This window comes from Lepus europaeus, chromosome 6 (assembly GCF_033115175.1).
Source record: "Lepus europaeus isolate LE1 chromosome 6, mLepTim1.pri, whole genome shotgun sequence".
Lineage (NCBI taxonomy): Eukaryota > Metazoa > Chordata > Mammalia > Lagomorpha > Leporidae > Lepus > Lepus europaeus.
Window position 1 is genome coordinate 128,231,476 of NC_084832.1, and position 16,773 is coordinate 128,248,248.

At 49.0% G+C, this 16,773-nt stretch overlaps 2 protein-coding genes across 12 annotated transcripts in view; one reads left to right on the top strand and one right to left on the bottom strand.

Moving 5' to 3' along the window:
* Positions 1-4,235, bottom strand: part of ZCRB1 (zinc finger CCHC-type and RNA binding motif containing 1) — a 17,154-nt gene extending 12,919 nt beyond the window's left edge. Inside the window, exons 1-2 of one of the 3 annotated variants that reach the window (XM_062195080.1) lie at positions 4,146-4,235; positions 3,043-3,128 (exon numbers count right to left, since the gene is read on the bottom strand). In XM_062195080.1, the coding sequence (XP_062051064.1) occupies positions 3,043-3,126 (84 nt within the window). In that variant the 5' untranslated portion in view covers positions 3,127-3,128; positions 4,146-4,235. Of the gene's footprint in view, positions 1-3,042; positions 3,129-3,775; positions 3,877-4,098 lie in introns of those variants that run through there. The other 2 variants (XM_062195078.1, XM_062195079.1) reach the window with 2 other exon arrangements.
* Positions 4,236-4,280: 45 nt separating this feature from the next.
* PPHLN1 (periphilin 1) overlaps positions 4,281-16,773 on the top strand; it is a 100,607-nt gene continuing 88,114 nt past the window's right edge. For 7 of the 9 annotated variants that reach the window (XM_062195082.1, XM_062195085.1, XM_062195087.1 and 4 more), the window contains exons 1-3: positions 4,281-4,342; positions 6,926-7,097; positions 14,683-14,774. In XM_062195082.1, coding sequence (XP_062051066.1) covers positions 6,980-7,097; positions 14,683-14,774 — 210 coding nt within the window. In that variant the 5' untranslated portion in view covers positions 4,281-4,342; positions 6,926-6,979. The remainder of the gene's footprint in view (positions 4,343-6,925; positions 7,098-14,682; positions 14,775-16,773) is intronic. The other 2 variants (XM_062195083.1, XM_062195086.1) reach the window with 2 other exon arrangements.

Here is a 16,773-nt window from a genome sequence, read left to right on the forward strand (position 1 = left end):
TCAGCCCGAGTTCTCAGTCCTCTGCAGCTCCAGCCAGCGCCTGGAGAACATCACCGTCTCTAGCTCTCCACCACGAAGAAAAGGAGAGCAATCCCTGATTTTTTTTTTTTTTAATTTATTTACTTATTTGAGAGGTGAGTTATAGACAGAGAGAAGGAGAGACAGAGAGAAAGATGTTCTGTCTGCTGGTACACTCATCAAATGGCCGCAAGGGCTGGAGCTGAGCCGATCCGAAGCCAGGAGCCAGGGGACAGGGGCTTCATCTGGGTCTCCCACATGGGTGCAGGAGCCCAAGCACTTGGGCCATCTTTTACTGCTTTCCCAGGCCATAAGCACAGATGGGAATTAGAAGAGGAGCAACTGGGACACGAACTGGCGCCCATGAGATGTCCGCACCAGAGGCGGAGGCTTAGCCCACTATGGGGATCCAGCAATCACTGTTTAATAAGACAGGGCCTCAGATTGTTTGTCAAGCAGAAACACAAAACAAAACAAAACAAAACACCTTCTATAAGGAAAAATATGTTTCCCTCAGCTCCTCCTCCTTCCAGTCATTACTCTGCTGGTGCCACTTTATAGCTGGTGCATCTGTTGACTTTACATCTATACCCTCCCGCTAAGCAATCTCAGCTATTACTCAGGTTTCAGCCAGTATCTATGCTTTTAGTCCCCACCTTTCTTAGAAAACAGCCTTTTTAAAAATTTACTATTATTATTATTTTTGACAGGCAGAGTGGACGGTGAGAGAGAGAGACAGAGAGAAAGGTCTACCTTTACTGTTGGTTTACCCCCCTGATGGCCGCTGCGGCCGGCTCATCGGGCTGATCCGAAGCCAGGAGCCAGGTGCTTCTCCTGGTCTCCCATGTGGGTGCAGGGCCCAAGCACTTGGGCCATCCTCCACTGCCTTCCCGGGCCATAGCAGAGAGCTGGCCTGCAAGAGGGGCAACCGGGACTAGAACCCGGGGTGCAGCGGCCATTGGAGGGTGAACCAACGGCAAAGGAAGACCTTTCTTTCTGTCTCTCTCACTATCCACTCTGTCAAAAAAAAAAAAAAAAAAAAAAAAAAAGTCTCTCTTTTGAAACAAGTTAATCTCCTCCTGTTCTTTGAAAATCAAGGTATGTTAATTAATCAAGTACTGTATATTGCCAATACAGCATCTCTATCTAACATCTACCCAAAGTAGCAATTCCTCCAGGTCCATTCAACCGCCTGTCTGCAGGGCAGGTGCAACAGGAAATTGTGTTTTCTATGAGGTCAAAAGGTGAAACAATATGGTAGAGGGACTAGCACTGAGGTGTATTGGGTAAAGCTACCGCCTATAGTGTCAGGATCCCATACGGACACTGGTTTGAGTCCTGGCTGCTCTACTTCCAATCAGCTGCCTGCTGGGAAAGCAGCTGGGGATGGTCCAAGTGCTCGGGCCCCCTCACCCACTTGGAACATCCGGAAGCTCCTGGCTCTTGGCTTTGGCCTGGCCCAGCCTGTACCACTGTGGCCATTTGGGTAATGAGAGAATGCATGAAAGACCCGTCTTTCTCTCTCTCTGCCTCGGCCTCTATAACTCTTTCAAATAAATCATTATCTTTTTTCTTTCTTTCTTTCCTTCTTTTTTTTTTGACAGGCAGAGTGGACAGTGAGAGAGAGACAGAGAGAAAGGTCTTCCTTTACCGTTGGTTCACCCTCCAATGGCCGCTGCGGCCAGCGTGCTGTGGACAGCGCACCACGCTGATCCGAAGCCAGGAGCCAGGTGCTTCTCCTGGTCTCCCATGCGGGTGCAGGGCCCAAGCACTTGGGCCATCCTCCACTGCACTCCCTGGCCACAGCAGAGAGCTGGCCTGGAAGAGGGGCAACTGGGACAGAATCCAGTGCCCCGACCGAGACTAGAACCCGGTGTGTCGGTGCCGCAAGGCGGAGGATTAGCTTATTGAGCTATTTATTTGGAGGCGCCGGCCTCCAAATAAATCAATATTAAGAAAAAAAAATATGGTGGAAGGGATTTCCCCCTCACCTCAAACACCCTTATCCTGAGTTGAAAACAAATTTATCAAACTGTTAAGCTTCTGCCACACCTGCCCAAACCTGAGTGTGAGACAAGGAAACAAATCTGTTGGACCCATCAGTTTTTTTCTCCACCCACCAGCACTTTCAAAGCCAAGAAAGTAAGGAGAAGAACCAGCCTATTCAAGTTGCTTCCATTTCACTAAGTCGCATGTTCGTTCTGTGTTATGAGGAGCTTGTCACTTTGCAGAGGTACACGAACATTCTAAGTTCTCTTTGGAAATGACTTCTTCCATTTCCTTGTATTTGCAATAGCTGCCACACTGCGACCCTACAGTGCCATGGACACTGCTGCTAGATCCCACCCGACCCCGGCCACCCAGCCTACCTTCCTTAGAGTTCCCTTGCCTCTTACTAAAATCAGCTGACTGAACTGTGGTAGTGGTGCAGCTGGCCCTACAGGATTCCTCAACGCAAGACACACAGCTCATCCTTTGCCCCTGCAGAGAAGATAACATCTTGATGTCTGGTCCGGTCTGGTCTTGAGGAGTTTCTTTTCCTGGAAGTAGCCCCTAGCCTGACTACAGCCCACGCTGAGTGCATCAGAATTTCCAAGACCGCGGTCACAATTCACAGGAGGGCACTGAGCACTGCAGACGCACCAGATGCTGGATGCGAGCCGAACTCGCACACTTCTCAATCCCAACTTGCACCTCAAAAAACCTTGCCCACAACCTGTTAGGGAGCCAGGCATTAGGCAACAGCTGCTGGCTTCCTTGCTCTGTTCTTTTCAAAAATACCTACTTTAAATTAATAAGCTGCTGGGTGCAAGTTGGGCAAGCAGACCCAGTTAGGGGCGGGGTTTCTATGACCACTCCTCCAGCCTGTTCTGGGGTGTTCTGTAACATATGTCTTTTTACTAATAGCCCAAGTACATTATGGAGCACTTCATGAAGATTTTGCCAGAAAGAACCGCTTGGGTAAGCTACATCCGTGTCTGCAACAGACCACTCAGGACAGAAACATGCTGACATGAAACTTACCCTGTACAGGTCGTTGTTCGTCAGGGAGAAGGGCAGGTTGGAGACATACACTGTGCTTTTACTGGGGGCCAATCCACCACTCATTTCTAAGAAAGAAAACATGCAGTCATAATAAGCATTCGAATCCGGGACTTGCTCATCGCACTTAAAACCGCACTACATCTGGGGCAGTCAGGACCCTGGACACCAGCTCGGGGAAGGAGGGTTTCCTCCTGCATTACTCCATTAGCATTTCGGTCCTTCCTGCTACTCTTAAGCTCTCCTCAGGCTAAGAGCAGAAAATGCATTTAAATATCTAAGTTCAGTATCCTGCCCACCCACTCAGAAACAGCCTGGGGGCTAAGAACTTCACGTCGGGAATTTCAGCTGACATCCTGGTTAGGTATTTTTCTTTGTGATTTCAATCCTTCTCTGGAGTGGTGTTAAGAAATTCTGGCCTCATATTTTGATCAAGTAAAACCCTTTAGAATCTCTCATCTTAAGTTATCACCACCAAATTACGAACGGATACATTTTTATCTTATGAGTTGGTTCAGTGCTTTGAAGGGATCCCGACCCTTGGAAACCAGAATTAAAAAATAAGCTGCTTTCGGGTGCAAAAACTTTGCCATCCATGCGCGGGCGGGATCGTCCCAAAGTTAATGGAAAATGCGTATTATGAAAGAACCGCACGGCTGCATCCAAGTAAACTTTTAATTCCATTACTTATTATTCCCCTGACATTCAGAAACACCTGATGCTCTCAAACATGCGTAGTATTAATTTTCACGCCCAAATCGCCCGCGTAAACAAGCGCCCGCACTCTGCCAATTTCAGATCTCCAGAGCCGGGGCAGCGAACCTGACCCCCGGCAACCGACCGCCACGAGAGGCGCGGGACAGCCGGGCGCGGCTCGGCGCCGTGGGGACTACCGGGAGCGCCTGGGACGCCGGCTCGCCTCGGCCGCCCGGCCGGCCCGGGGACGGCGAGCGCAGGCCAGGCCGAGCTCCCGGAAGAGGGGCGGAGAGGGGTAGCCGCTGTGGCCGCCGGGAAAGGCCGCGGCTCAGGGGCGTTTACCTCCAGACGGGGCGGCGGCGCGCGAGCCCCCGGCCCGGCCCGCTCACCCTCGACTCCCGCCGCAGCTCTGCCGAGACCCGGGCATGGCGGGTGCCGGGCAGGAGCAGGCGCCGACAAACAGACCCGCGCGGCCGCGGGCCTCGGCGGCGGCGCGCCTCCTGACGTCACGGCGCGCGCCGGAAGTGCCTGGCAGACGGCGGCGGCGGGCGGACGGGTGCGTTCCTGGTTTCCCGCGGCCGAGTCGGTGAGCGCTTTTCGCTTGGCGGGAGTTGTTGGGGCGGGCGTGCGGGACGTCGACCCAGGGCGGGCCCTTCCCTGCGGACCCTGGAGACTCGGGCTGGCGCCGTGCCACAGTTCTGCGCCTTGAAGTGGAGGGTGGAGAGGGACGCCGTGGAGTTCGGGCACAGCGTGCTGGGTCGGAGCCAGGCTCGCTTCTCTTCCAAGGGGTCCTGCGCGGGCCGTTTCGGGACCCGAGGGCGGGCAGGCAGGCAGGCAGGCAGGCAGGCGTGTGTTCCGCGTCAGGCACTGCGCGGCGGGCTCGTCTTGCCACGCGGCAGCTGGGACGAGCTGGGTTCCGAGTCGCCTCAGCTCCCGCGTCGTTGGGAACTTCTGGCGCCCGTGCCCTCCTCTGAACCCACCTCGGGCTCGCCCTGCTGCTTCTCCGAGATCAGGAAACAAAATGCGTTTTGTCTCTGGTGCTGTGCTTAACACCGCCAGCAGCCGGGAGCCCGCGCAGCCCATCCGGGCCGAAGCCGGGCCTTGTGCAGGCGGAGGCGCCTGAGTGCGCCCGCGTGCACCGGCTGCGGCCGGGCTCGCGCTGCGGCGCCTGTGGTCCTCGCTGGCCTCGGAACTCTCCGGTTCCCTTGCGGTTTGGGGCTCCCTCTCCCTGGGTTCGGACCCTGGCTGCTGCGCCTGCACCCGCCGCTGACCCGCTGGACGCCCCGGCTCTCAGCTAAACAAGAAGATGCGTTCAGCTGTTGATCTTAGCTAGTGCGCGGCTTTTCCATTGGGCGCTTTCTGTGACACCTGCTTCTAAGGTTGGGCTTGGATTCAGCCATAGCCAACCAGATAGCCTCAGCACCTTCTCTTTGCTACAAGGCGCCTTTTTCTCTCGGGAGCACTGGATCTCCCTGTCCCTGCCTGCGTCTTTGTGGATAACTCTTAGGCATGCCGAAGATCTGAGGTTAGCTGTGGCCTTGTTAGAGGCCAATCCCGAACTTGGCGTAGCAGATGCAGTTCGGTGGCTTTGCCACGTGCTCGGAGCTCCCGGCTTTCCAGTCCTGCGCATCAGAATAGCTGGTCTCCTCGCTTCCCTCCCAAGTCCGCTGGGGGAAGGGCGGCTTTGCCTTGTTTACCATTGTAGCTATTGTATCCACTTGGTGTCAGGAAACAGGTGGCCCCAGAATAATCGCAGGTGATGAAGCTTTGCTCTCAGAGAGCAGGTAGTTAACATTAATGTGTGAGAACCTGGGGTAGAAGTCAGTGCTACTCCACCGCAGCCCATTCTGGATTCCTGAGAGTATGATACCAGTGTCAAGTCGGAACAGCGTTGTTTTATTAAAGCTGAACATAGAGATCTTTTTTTTTTTTGACAGGCAGAGTGGACAGTGAGATAAAGAGAAAGGTCTTCCTTTGCCGTTGGTTCATCCTCCAATGGCTGCCGCGGCCGGCGCACCGCGCTGATCGAAGCCAGGAGCCAGGTACTTATTCTGGTCTCCCATGGGGTGCAGGGCCCAAGCACTTGGGCCATCCTCCACTGCACACCCGGGCCACAGCAGAGAGCTGGCCTAGAAGAGGGGCAGCCGGGACAGAATCCGGCGCCCCGACCGGGACTAGAACCCGGTGTGCCGGCGCCGCTAGGCGGAGGATTAGCCTGGTGAAAAGCGACGCTGGCCTGAACACAGAATCTTTAAGTGATACCTAATAGTTTTAAAATGTTAAATATAAAAAGTTTGGGAATTTTGAGCACAGTTATTTATTTATTTTAAAGGCGGAGTTGCAGAGAGAGAGAGAGAGGTCTTCCATCAGCTGGTTTACTCCCCAAATGGCTGCAGTGGGCGAAGCTGCCCGATCAGGAACCAGAGCTAGGAGCTTCTTTGCGATCTCTCACGCAGTGGCAGGGACCCCGAGGACTTGGGCCATCTTCTATTACTTTCCCACGTCATAGCAGAGAGCTGGATCGAAGAGGAACAGCCGGGACTCCAGCCGGCACCCATGTGGGATGCCGGCAGGGCAGGCAGCGGCTTTACCCGCTACACCACAGCACCAGCCCCTTGAGCACAATTTTTAAAAAAGTAACCAAACACAAGTCACCTGTGCTTATCAGGCCGTGTTGGGATATTGGACTTTGTGGAGAACAGTACGTTTTGGGAGGAGGCAGAATCCTTGAGGGGAAGCCAAGGTTGAATAAGAATAGAAAGAGGTATTCCTGTTGGGAAGGAAACAACTCCAGGGTAGGGTGTGGGCCTTTGGGCCAGTGTGGGGAGATTTGCATGAACAGGATTAGGTGATATGATAGGTTTGTGGAGGATTGGGAATTCGGGTGTTATTAGGATTAATAAATTATTAGGACTCTTGATCAGTTCTCATTATGAATAGGCATAGACAATTATTTGAGTGATTTTTGGGGGAATGAAATGGAGGAAAACATTCAGGGGAAGCTGGCCAGTTAAGAGCAGATGTGAAATAAGATCAGTTTGTAAATATACGTAAGCAAACATTGGGCATTTTTGTCTACTTATGTAATTTCAGTTGATCATTGACAGTGGATAGTCAATAATCTAATAAATACTATTTTAAATGTTTTTATTTTCATTTTATTTGAAAGGCAGAGAGACGGAGAGACAGAGACAGATCTTCCACCTGCTGGTTCACTCCCCAAATGTCTGCAACAGCCGAGGCTGGGCCAGGCCGAAGCCAGGAGCCACAAACGCAGTCTGGGTCTCCTGCTTGGGTGGCAGGGTCCCAAGTACTTGAGCCGTTATCTGCTGCTTCCTCTGGTGCGCATTAGCAGGAAGCTGGAAAACCAGTCTCCTTACAGCATTGACAAGTGTTGCAGAGCGTTCAGGTCTCCTTTAAAAATGCTGAGTTATGTGGGACACTGTGGAAGCACTCACTGCCCCTCCAGCCCCTTCTCCTCGAATCCATCTTGGGTACTGCCAGGTTTATATGAAATGGTGCTTTTCTGCCTCATCTTATTTCAAAAGCCTACAAGGAGCTCACCTAGCTTTTTTTTTTTTTTTTTTTGGTGCCACTTAATGCCCTTGAAACTCAGTGTTCTTGCGCCTTTTAATAATGATGGGGGTTGGGTCTTCAAAGTTGTGCAGGCATCAGTAGACTCTGGAATGTAAGCTTTCAGAGGCACTGTTTTAATCTACAAAGTGAGAGATACTATCTCCTCCTTTGCTGTTGGATGGGTAAAGAGTTTCAGTGTTTTGAAAGTCTATTGCCTGAGTTGAGTTCTTGCTCACTGGAGAGGCGTTGAGTGCTCAAGCCCCTGTGTTAATATTACCCAGGCCCATCTGCTTTGTCACACACTTCATGTCCTCCTCCTTGCCTTTGGCTTTTCTTGGATCTTGGTGTTCACTACCATCCATCCACACCTGGAAGATTCTGTTAACGTTTTCTTAGCTTTCTTAACACCACTGCGTATGTTGTTCTCTCACTGAGCTCAGAACAATGCTGAATTCTAACAGGTGTTAGCTGTGTTTTGACCTTTTAATTTCATATCCATGCTAATGTTTTCCCCAAATATGCAGACTGTACTCAAATTTTTGATTTACTTGGCTGGAACTGTAAACATTTTCCACTAAATAAAGTGCCCCATAGTTCTTTTTTTTTTTTTTTTTAAGATTTACTTATTTATTTGAAGGAGTTACACAGAGAGAGAAGGAAAGGCAGAGGGAGGGAGTTTTTTTTGTTTTGTTTTTTGTTTTTTTGACAGGCAGAGTGGAGAGTGAGAGAGAAAGGTCTTCCTTTTTTCCGTTGGTTAACACCTCAATGGCCTCTGCGGCAGGCGCATGGCGCTGATCTGAAGCCAGGAGCCAGGTGCTTCTCCTGGTCTCCCAATGTGGGTGCAGGGCCTAAGCACTTGGGCCATCCTCCACTGCACTCCCGGGCCACAACAGCTAGGGTTGGAATTGCATGCAGGTCTCCCTTGGGGGTGCTAGGAACCCAGGCATTTTGGCCATCTTCTGCTTTCTTGGGCACATTAGCAGGGAGCTGGATCTGCAGAGGAACAGCCAGGACTCAAACCATGCTCACAGCTCATATGACATGCCAGTGTTGCAGTCTGCAACGTAACAGTGCTGGCTCCCAGCCTACTTTTTAGATCAATTGATCTTGCTTGAGATGAGTTTAAGATTTTTAAAAGGTGTCAGGATCCCACCCTGTGCCGATTGTTGAGGAATTTCAGTGGGTAGGGCCTCGGTGGTGGTATTTTATAAAGCTCCTTACATGATTCTCATGTGCAGCCAGGAATAAGAATTGCTTTCAGGAGTGCAGAATGTTGGGCTTGTGGGCCACGTATTTGGCAAGTGAGACGCCAAATTCAGCAAGACTGTAGCAAGCCAGTTTTTAAGTTGACTATTTGATGTGGCCCGTGAATGTTAGGAATGTCCAGAGGCCCTTGGCAGAAGAGTATTTTCCCACTCCTGCATGCTGGAGCTAAGAGATTGTCCAGGTACCATTTGCGTAAAAGTGACGTGCTTCCAGTGTTGTGAGAAGTTTTATGAATGATAGGTACAAACTCCTACAGAAAAGTGGTCAGGTGAACAGTCTGTATTTATTGATTTGTTTGAAAATCAGAATTGGAGGGAGGGAGAGACAGATCTTCCATCCACTAGTTCGTTCCCCAGCCGGCTGCAATAGCCAGGTCTGGACCAGGCCGAAGCCAGGAGCCTCATCCAAGTCGGCCACATCGGTACGGGCCCAAGGATTTGGGCCATCTGCCACTGCTTTCCCAGGTGCCTTAGTAGGGAGCTGGATCCAGTGGGGCAGCCGGGGCTTGGACTGCCACTCACAGGGGCTGGCAGTGCTGCAGACAGCAGTTTTACCTACTGTGCCACAGTAACACTCCCCACCCCACACGGTTGTATATATGTGGCCAGTATTTAATAACTACTTTTACTCTGTTAAGCCCAAGCAGCTTAGTTTGCTTCGTGGTGGAATTCATTTTAGGAGGTTGGGAAAGGGGACGAGTCAACAGAATCTGGTATAATATAGTCGGCCATAATAGAGTGTTTTGAGGGGTTCAAGATGGAAGAACTGGAGAATCTTAAGAGCTGCCATGTGGTCTTGAAGAGTGGAAAGGAGAAGACAGGTGTTCCAGGGAGAGGGAGGTTTGTGCTGACACTGGGTGTTGAGAATCAGTCGCACACTTTGAGAAGGTGAGTGGTTTGATACTGGAGAAGGGGTTGGGGTTGTTGGGGTTGAAGTTCAAAGCAACAGCCCAGTGAGGCTGTGGGGAATGTGGGAGTTCTTCAGCAGTCTCTTAGTGGAATGGATGCCGGCTGTTGTCTGCCCTGGGGACGGGGTGGGTAAAGTGCCACCAGAAGGCAGGGAGCTGTCTTGCTGTTGCAAGTGCAGGGGATAAGCTACAGTGTGAACAAAGAAGTGTGTTATGGAGGCGGTAGAAATAACTGGATTTAGTAAACAAAGGTGGAAAGTGTGGGATTTTTTAATGACAGAGATTTCCAAGTTGGGCCTTTGAGTACCTGTTGTTATCATTGACCAAAACTGAGGACAGGGGACAGAGTGACCTGAGATCCTGAAGAGCTGCTGAGTTGGGGGTGTCTGAGCACTGCTTCTGGAAGGAGGTGAGATGGAAATGGAGATGAGAGTCATTTATGTAGAGGGAACATCTTTTCAATATTGACATGTTTTTATTTATTTATTTAAAGATCTATTTATTTATTTGAAAGAATTACAGGGAGAGATCTTCCATCCCCTGGTTTACTCCCCAGATGGCCCCAACAGCCAGGGTTGGCCCTCACCAAAATCGGGAGCCAGGAGCTTCTTCCAGATCTCCCACATGGGTAATGGGCCCAAGCACTTGGACAGTTAGCAGGGAGCTGGATGGGAAGTGGAACAGCCAGGACACAAACCTGCCCCATGTAGGATGCAGGAGGCAGCTTAACCCACTAGGCCCTAACACCAGCCCCTTCCTGCTGAATGTTTAGCATACACTCTGTGCCAGTTCTATGGGCTTCATAGTCATGAACATCCTAGAGGTGCTCCTTTTCATACAGCACGTTTCTCAGGAGGGGTCAGTAACATGCATTAATTGTAAATTATCTAATATTTTATTTTTAGAGAATTATTTGAGCAACAGAGTGGTAGAGGGAGAGACAGAGATCGTCTATCTGTTCCTTCACTCGGCAAATGGCCCTTGAGCTGGGCCAGGCCAAAGCCAGGAGCTCATAAATCCATCCAAGTCTCCCCATGGATGGCAGGGGACCCAGAACTTAAATGTGGCTTTTTTTTTTTTTTTTTTCCTTCACTAGCTGTGGCTTGCTATCAGAGTTGATGGGTGAGTTTAGAAAGTGAAAGGAATGGCTGGGGAGGAGAGAAAGCTCTTTATCCTGAGTGTATTTAATGGAAGCTGAACAAACCAAATGCCGAGTACCCTTACAACTTACTATTAGGCTGGACAAAATGGGGAAAGAAACAGCCCTGTCCAAGGGACTTTGAGTTCGAAATGTGAATGGTGTGATGGAAAGCTTTGTTTTCTGGATCTCCTGACCTCTTTGCTGAACCCAGAAAGACCTCCCTGCTCTGCCAGCTGACGTTAACATGACAATGGCTAGGCCACTCAGTGGAATGCTATGCAGAAGGCTGCTTTCTGGAATTAACTGCCCCACCTTGGTGTAGTTGATTTTTATGCCTGGGAACCTGTTACAGCGTGCTTCCAGGTGGAGCTTGCCGTCTCCACCTTGGCTTCCAGTTCTGTCCTTTGAGTAATTATGATGTGGAGGGTCCTCCTGTTGTATTCTTCACAGTGGATATCGTGGGGATCAGAGAATTTAACAGGGGTGCTCCTGAGACTCCGCTAACTTGAGGGGACTTACTTGAGCGCTGGCATGCTAAGTAGCGTAGTTCGACATCGGGAGTCAGTATCTGTGTCAGTCAAGCTAGTTGGTTGTGGGATGGATTAGTTTCCTAAGTCTGGGCGATGTAAATGTGCTGCTATTCAGAAGGCTGCTGTTTTAAAGTTCTTGAAAATTACAAGGTGCTATTTTTTTAATTTAATTGTCTAAGTTACATGTATACCGATTCATGTCTAAGTTTCATGTATACAGATTCATGTCTAAGTTTCATGTATACAGATTTAGGAACATAGTGATACCTCTCCCCTACCCCCGTTTCACCCATGTTCCCACGCTTCTTTATCCTTTTGCCCATAACCCCACTCTAAATTTTTACAAAGATATATTTTTAGTTTACTTAATGATCTTATAGTTAACCCTACACTAAGTAAAAGAGTAACAAGGGTTGTACATACAATCATCAGATCTCAAAATGTCCATTTCACTCCAGTACATTACATTTTAGGTACTATTAGTTACCTCAGATCAGGGAAATCATTTGATATCTGTCTTTTTGGAACTGGCTTATTCCACTAAGTAATAATGGTTTCCAGTGTGTCCATCACAAGGTGCTAGTTGAATTTAAAGTTTTGTTAGTTTCTTCTCTACACTAATAATTCTATAGTACTTGATTATAATCACCCATTCCCTATACTGTTATCTTTTTTTATTTGAAAATTTTTATTTATTTATTTGAGAGGCAGAGTAACAGAGAGGGAAGAGACAGAGAGGTCTTCCATCCACTGGTTCACTCCCCAAATGGCTGTAACAGCCAGAGCTGAGCAGATCTGAAAACAGGAGCCAGGAGCTTCCTCCAGGTTTCCCACATGGATGCAGGGGCTCAAGGACTTGGGCCATCTTCCACTGCTTTCCCAGGTCATAAGCAGAGAGCTGGATAAAAGAGGAGCAGCTGAAACAGGAAGTGACAGCCATATGGGATGCTGGCACCATAGGCACAGGCTTAGCCTATTATGCCACGGTGCTGGCCCCGCTCTTCCCTTAGTTCAGGCTGCAGTTGCAGGTCCATCATATCAACAGCCTAGTATTCTTTGTTTCATACATTAAAGTTTCAGGCATAACTTGGCATTCTGTATTGTTTCAGTAACAGTATAAGGTTGCATGTGACCTTTTTATATATATATTTTCTGTTACAGATTTTTTTTTTAAGATTTATTTATGTATTTGAAAGACAGAGTTGGAGAAGGAGAGACGGAGAGAGAGGTCTTTAATCTGCTGGTTAACTCCCCTCAAATGGGTGCAGTGGCCTGGACTGGGCTAGGTGGAAGCCAGGACCCAGGAGCTTTTTCTGGGTCTCCCTTGTGGTTGCAGGGGCCCAAGACCTTCGACCATCCTCCCCTGCTTTTTCAGGTACACTAGCAGAGAGCTGGATCAGAAGTGGAACAGCCTGGGCTGGCGCCACGGCTCAATAGGATAATCCTCCACCTGCGATGCTGGCACTCCGGGTTCTAGTCCTACTTGGGGTGCCGGATTCTGTCCCGGTTGCTCTTCTTTCAGTCCAGCTCTCTGCTGTGGCCCGGGAGTGCAGTGGAGGATGGCCCAAGTGCTTGGGCCCTGCACCTGCATGGGAGACCAGGAGGAAGCGCCTGGCTCCTGGCTTGGGATGGGTTCAGTGCGCCTGCCGCAGCAGCCATTTGAGGGGGTGAACCAACGGAAGGAAGACCTTTCTGTCTCTCTCACTGTCTAACTCTGCCTCTCAAAAAAGTAAAAAATAAAATAATAAGTCAAAAAAAAAAAAGTGGAGCAGCCTGGACTGGAACCTGAAGTTAGAGCCATGTTACCCAGTTACACCCCAAACTAGTTAGAGGTGTTGGTGTAGCACCCTTAAACCCTGGATTGCTTGCCCGACATGCAGAAACCAGTCCTGCCATCAGGTGATGGTAGAAAGTAGGTGTTTACTACAGGGCACAGAGCAAGGAGCAAGGCAGGGGCAGCTTGTGAACTTCCTTTGATTGCTCCAAGATGCCCTGTTCTTTAGGGAATTTATCATGGCCAGGTGGGCTTCAGCAGGTCTAGGATTACCTGGAAGTAAACCTTCTGCTCCAGACCTGGAATTCCCCCTCAGCTCCCCTCTCCCGATGATACCGGCCAGTAGGGTGCATTAGCAGGGAGCTGGATTGAAACTGAAGCAGCCAGGACTTAAACCAGCACCCATATGGGATGCCAGCACTGCAGGTGACGACAGCTTTACCCATTACGCCTCAGCGCTGGCCCCGCCAGCACTCTTAATATTGTAGATAAAGTGACCTTAATCATGTCATGCTGTCATCCCAGTGATAAGGGTCAGAGATGACAGGGAACTTGACTGGCCGGGCCCACCGTGTTCAGTCCTTTACTGACTTGTGGCCTGGGCTCCTGTGCCTGACCCTGGTCTCTGGTTGCTCATGCCTTCTCTTGTGCTCATTTCTTTGTTCTGTCTCTGCATGGTGAACTCTGCACTCACCGTGTCTGCATTCTACCCACGGTGCATCAGTTCTCGGAGCAGGAAGCCTTCCTCACTTCCATGGAAGGCAGACACTTTCCTGTGTCTCTGCAAGCCATATCTGAAGAGTGCTGACGCATTTAATTTCAGAGTTTATGAGGGTGTCTTTGCATTAAGCATTAAGGTAAATTGAAAGCATGTAAACCAAAATCAAGAGTGGCTTGTGTTGGGGATGGCTGTCATTTCCTGGTTTGTCGAGTCTCTTTCTGAATGGTTGTCCATTGAACACATTTTTCAGTTGAAGCTGTTTCATTGAACATACGGAGAGAGACGTAGCATTAAAGATGTACAAAAGCAAACACGGAAGTCAAGCAGACCATTCACGAGGAAATAGGAGTTTTAGTTTTGTTGGTCAGCCTTTTAGATAGTCTGTTAAAATGGATCTTTTGTTTTCATTGCATGAGCATGAAGAAGTACATCTTTGTGATAATTCCGTAATTCATAAAACAATTTTTTAAACTTTAAAACAATAACCTTGAAAAATGCAAAGTGGAACTCTGCATTATTATTATTATTATTATTATTTTTTTTTTTTGACAGAGTTAGAGAGAGACAGAGAGAAAGGTCTTCCTTCCGTTGTTTCACTCCCCAAATGGCCGCTACAGCGGGCCCTATGCCGATCCAAAGCCAGGTGCTTCCTCCTGGTCTCCCATGCGGGTGCAGGGCCCAAGCACTTGGGCCATCCTCCACTGCCCCCCCGGGCCACAGCAGAGAGCTGGACTGGAAGAGGAGCAACCGGGACTAGAACCTGGTGTGCTGGCACCGCAAGGCGGAGGATTAGCCTGTTAAGCCACGGCGCCGGCCTGATTATTTTTTTATTTAAGAGAATTCCAACATTGTTTGGAAGAAGCGGTTCCTGAAAATCTGGCTTCCTTTTGGTCACTTAGGTTTTTCCCCCTTAAGGGTTCTGGAAAATACTTCTGTTGGAAAGCAGTCATCTTGTCTTCTTTGTTCCTTGTCATGTCAAACCCGTAATTCTTGGCTTTCTTCTTTCTTCAGTGGGTTACAGAAGAAATGAGATGTGGTCTGAAGGACGCTATGACTATGAAAGACTCCCAAGAGAACGGGTACCTCCTCGCAGTCACCCTGGCGTAAGTTACTCCCACATGTAGATCGTTTAAGTTGACAGCCAAGCTAGGTGTGCTAACAGTTCTTCAAGTTCCAGGAGTTTAGCACTCGAAGTTAAAAATAGATGAAGCTTATTCCCTAAAATAAACCTAAAAGTTTGAAAATAAATGGCAGCATTTTATTTAAGTAGAGAATTTGTTTTGTATTTTTTGTTTAAAGTATTGAAGTGAAGAGTTTGTGTTGAATCTAATTTGTGAAGAACGTTTTAGGTTTTATTAGGATCAGCTCATCAGTTAAATATTTGAGCAACCGCTTCCGCCATCATCTGGCACCTGGTTACTGTAAAAATAGGCTGTGTAAAAAGTTTGTTTTTTATTCTAAAGAGAGGGAAAGATCGTTCCTGTCTGCTGATTCAATTCCCATATGGGCCACAGTAGTCCCTCCCTGGGGACTCCTATGTTGGTGGCTAGGACCCAGTCACTTGAACCGTCACCTGGTGCCTTCAAGGGCTCACATTAGCAGGAGTCTGGAATTGGAGCAGAGCTGGGATTTGAACCCATAAGATGTCCCAGTTAGCATCTTAATTGCTACACCAAACATTGGCCCTGATTGGCTATACTTGTCTCTTTACCTAGAGCATGGTCATGTTAGCATCCCCGGTTAGGGTGCGACGGGTGTGTGTTTAAGTGATCCAGCCAGTGTGTGAGGGTCCTGGGGGCTGGAGCTCAGCTGGCTTCTGGGGTGCTGTCCTGCTGCTTGGCTCTGTGGCTGAGGACTGGGAGTATTGGGCCAGGCCTTTTTTCTGTCTAAGAAACTGGGTGCTCTGCTTAGTATTCCCAGCACTGTGCTAGTACCAAGCATGTAGTTGGAGCTCGATTTGCATGAGAAGACTTAGAAAAGTCTATGTGTTTTTGTGCACATATTTTTGAAATTCATGCGTAGATTTTCTTGTGATACATTTTTTTATGTGAACTTTTTCTATTTTGTTTTTTTGTTTTTATTTTAAAGATTTACTTCAAAGTCAGAGTTACACAGAGAGAGGAGAGGCAGAGCGAGAGAGAGAGAGAGGGATCTTCGATCCGATGGTTCACTCCCCAGTTGGCTGCAGCTGCTGGAGCTGCACCAGTCCGAAGTCAGGAGCCAGGAGCTTCTTCCAGGTCTCCCACGTGGGTGCAGGGGCCCAAGGACTTGGGCCATTTTCTGCTGCTTTCCCAGGCCATAGCAGAGAGCTCAACAGGAAGTAGAGCGCCCACATGGGTTGCCGGTGCTTCAGGTCAGGGTGTTAACCCATTGCACCACAGCACTGGCCCCAGCTTTTTCTGTTTCCCCCAGAGTCCTTGATGGGCCTGAGAGAGTTTGGGGAATGTTGACTCCTGTGTGTACCCATTGTGAGCAGCAAGGACCTGCGTTGTGGTGTTGTATACCACATCGCACAGATACTTGTTTCTTTGTGAGGGTTTTTTTTAACTTATATATACATATATATAAAATTTAATTCTTTTTCTAAAAAGATTTATTTGAAAGATTTACACAGAGAGAGAAGAGGAGGCAGAGAGAGAGATGGAGAAAATGTCTTCTATCCGCTGGTTTGCTCCCCAGTTGGCCACAATGGCTGGTGCTGCACCATCAATGCCAGGAGCCAGGAGCTTTTTTGAGGTCTCCCACGTGAGTGCAGGGGCCCGAGGTTTTGGGCCATCTTCTATTGCTTTCTCAGGCCATAGCAGAAAGCTGGATTGGAAGAGGAGCCTCTGGGACACGAACCAGAGTCCATATGGGATGCTGCCACTGCAGGCAGTGGCTTTACCTGCTACGCCACAGAACTAGCCCCTATCATTTAATCGTAAAACTACTTAGAGTTCAAACTTGGTCTAGGCTATACAACTCAGGTTAGAGTTGATCTCAAGTGGTTTAAGATGAAAATCTGTAGAGGTCCATCATATTTCAGAGTGGGCAGACTTAATTATTACTGTCCTGCATGTCATTTCTTTCCAGTTAACTAACAGACTATATTTCTAATCATAC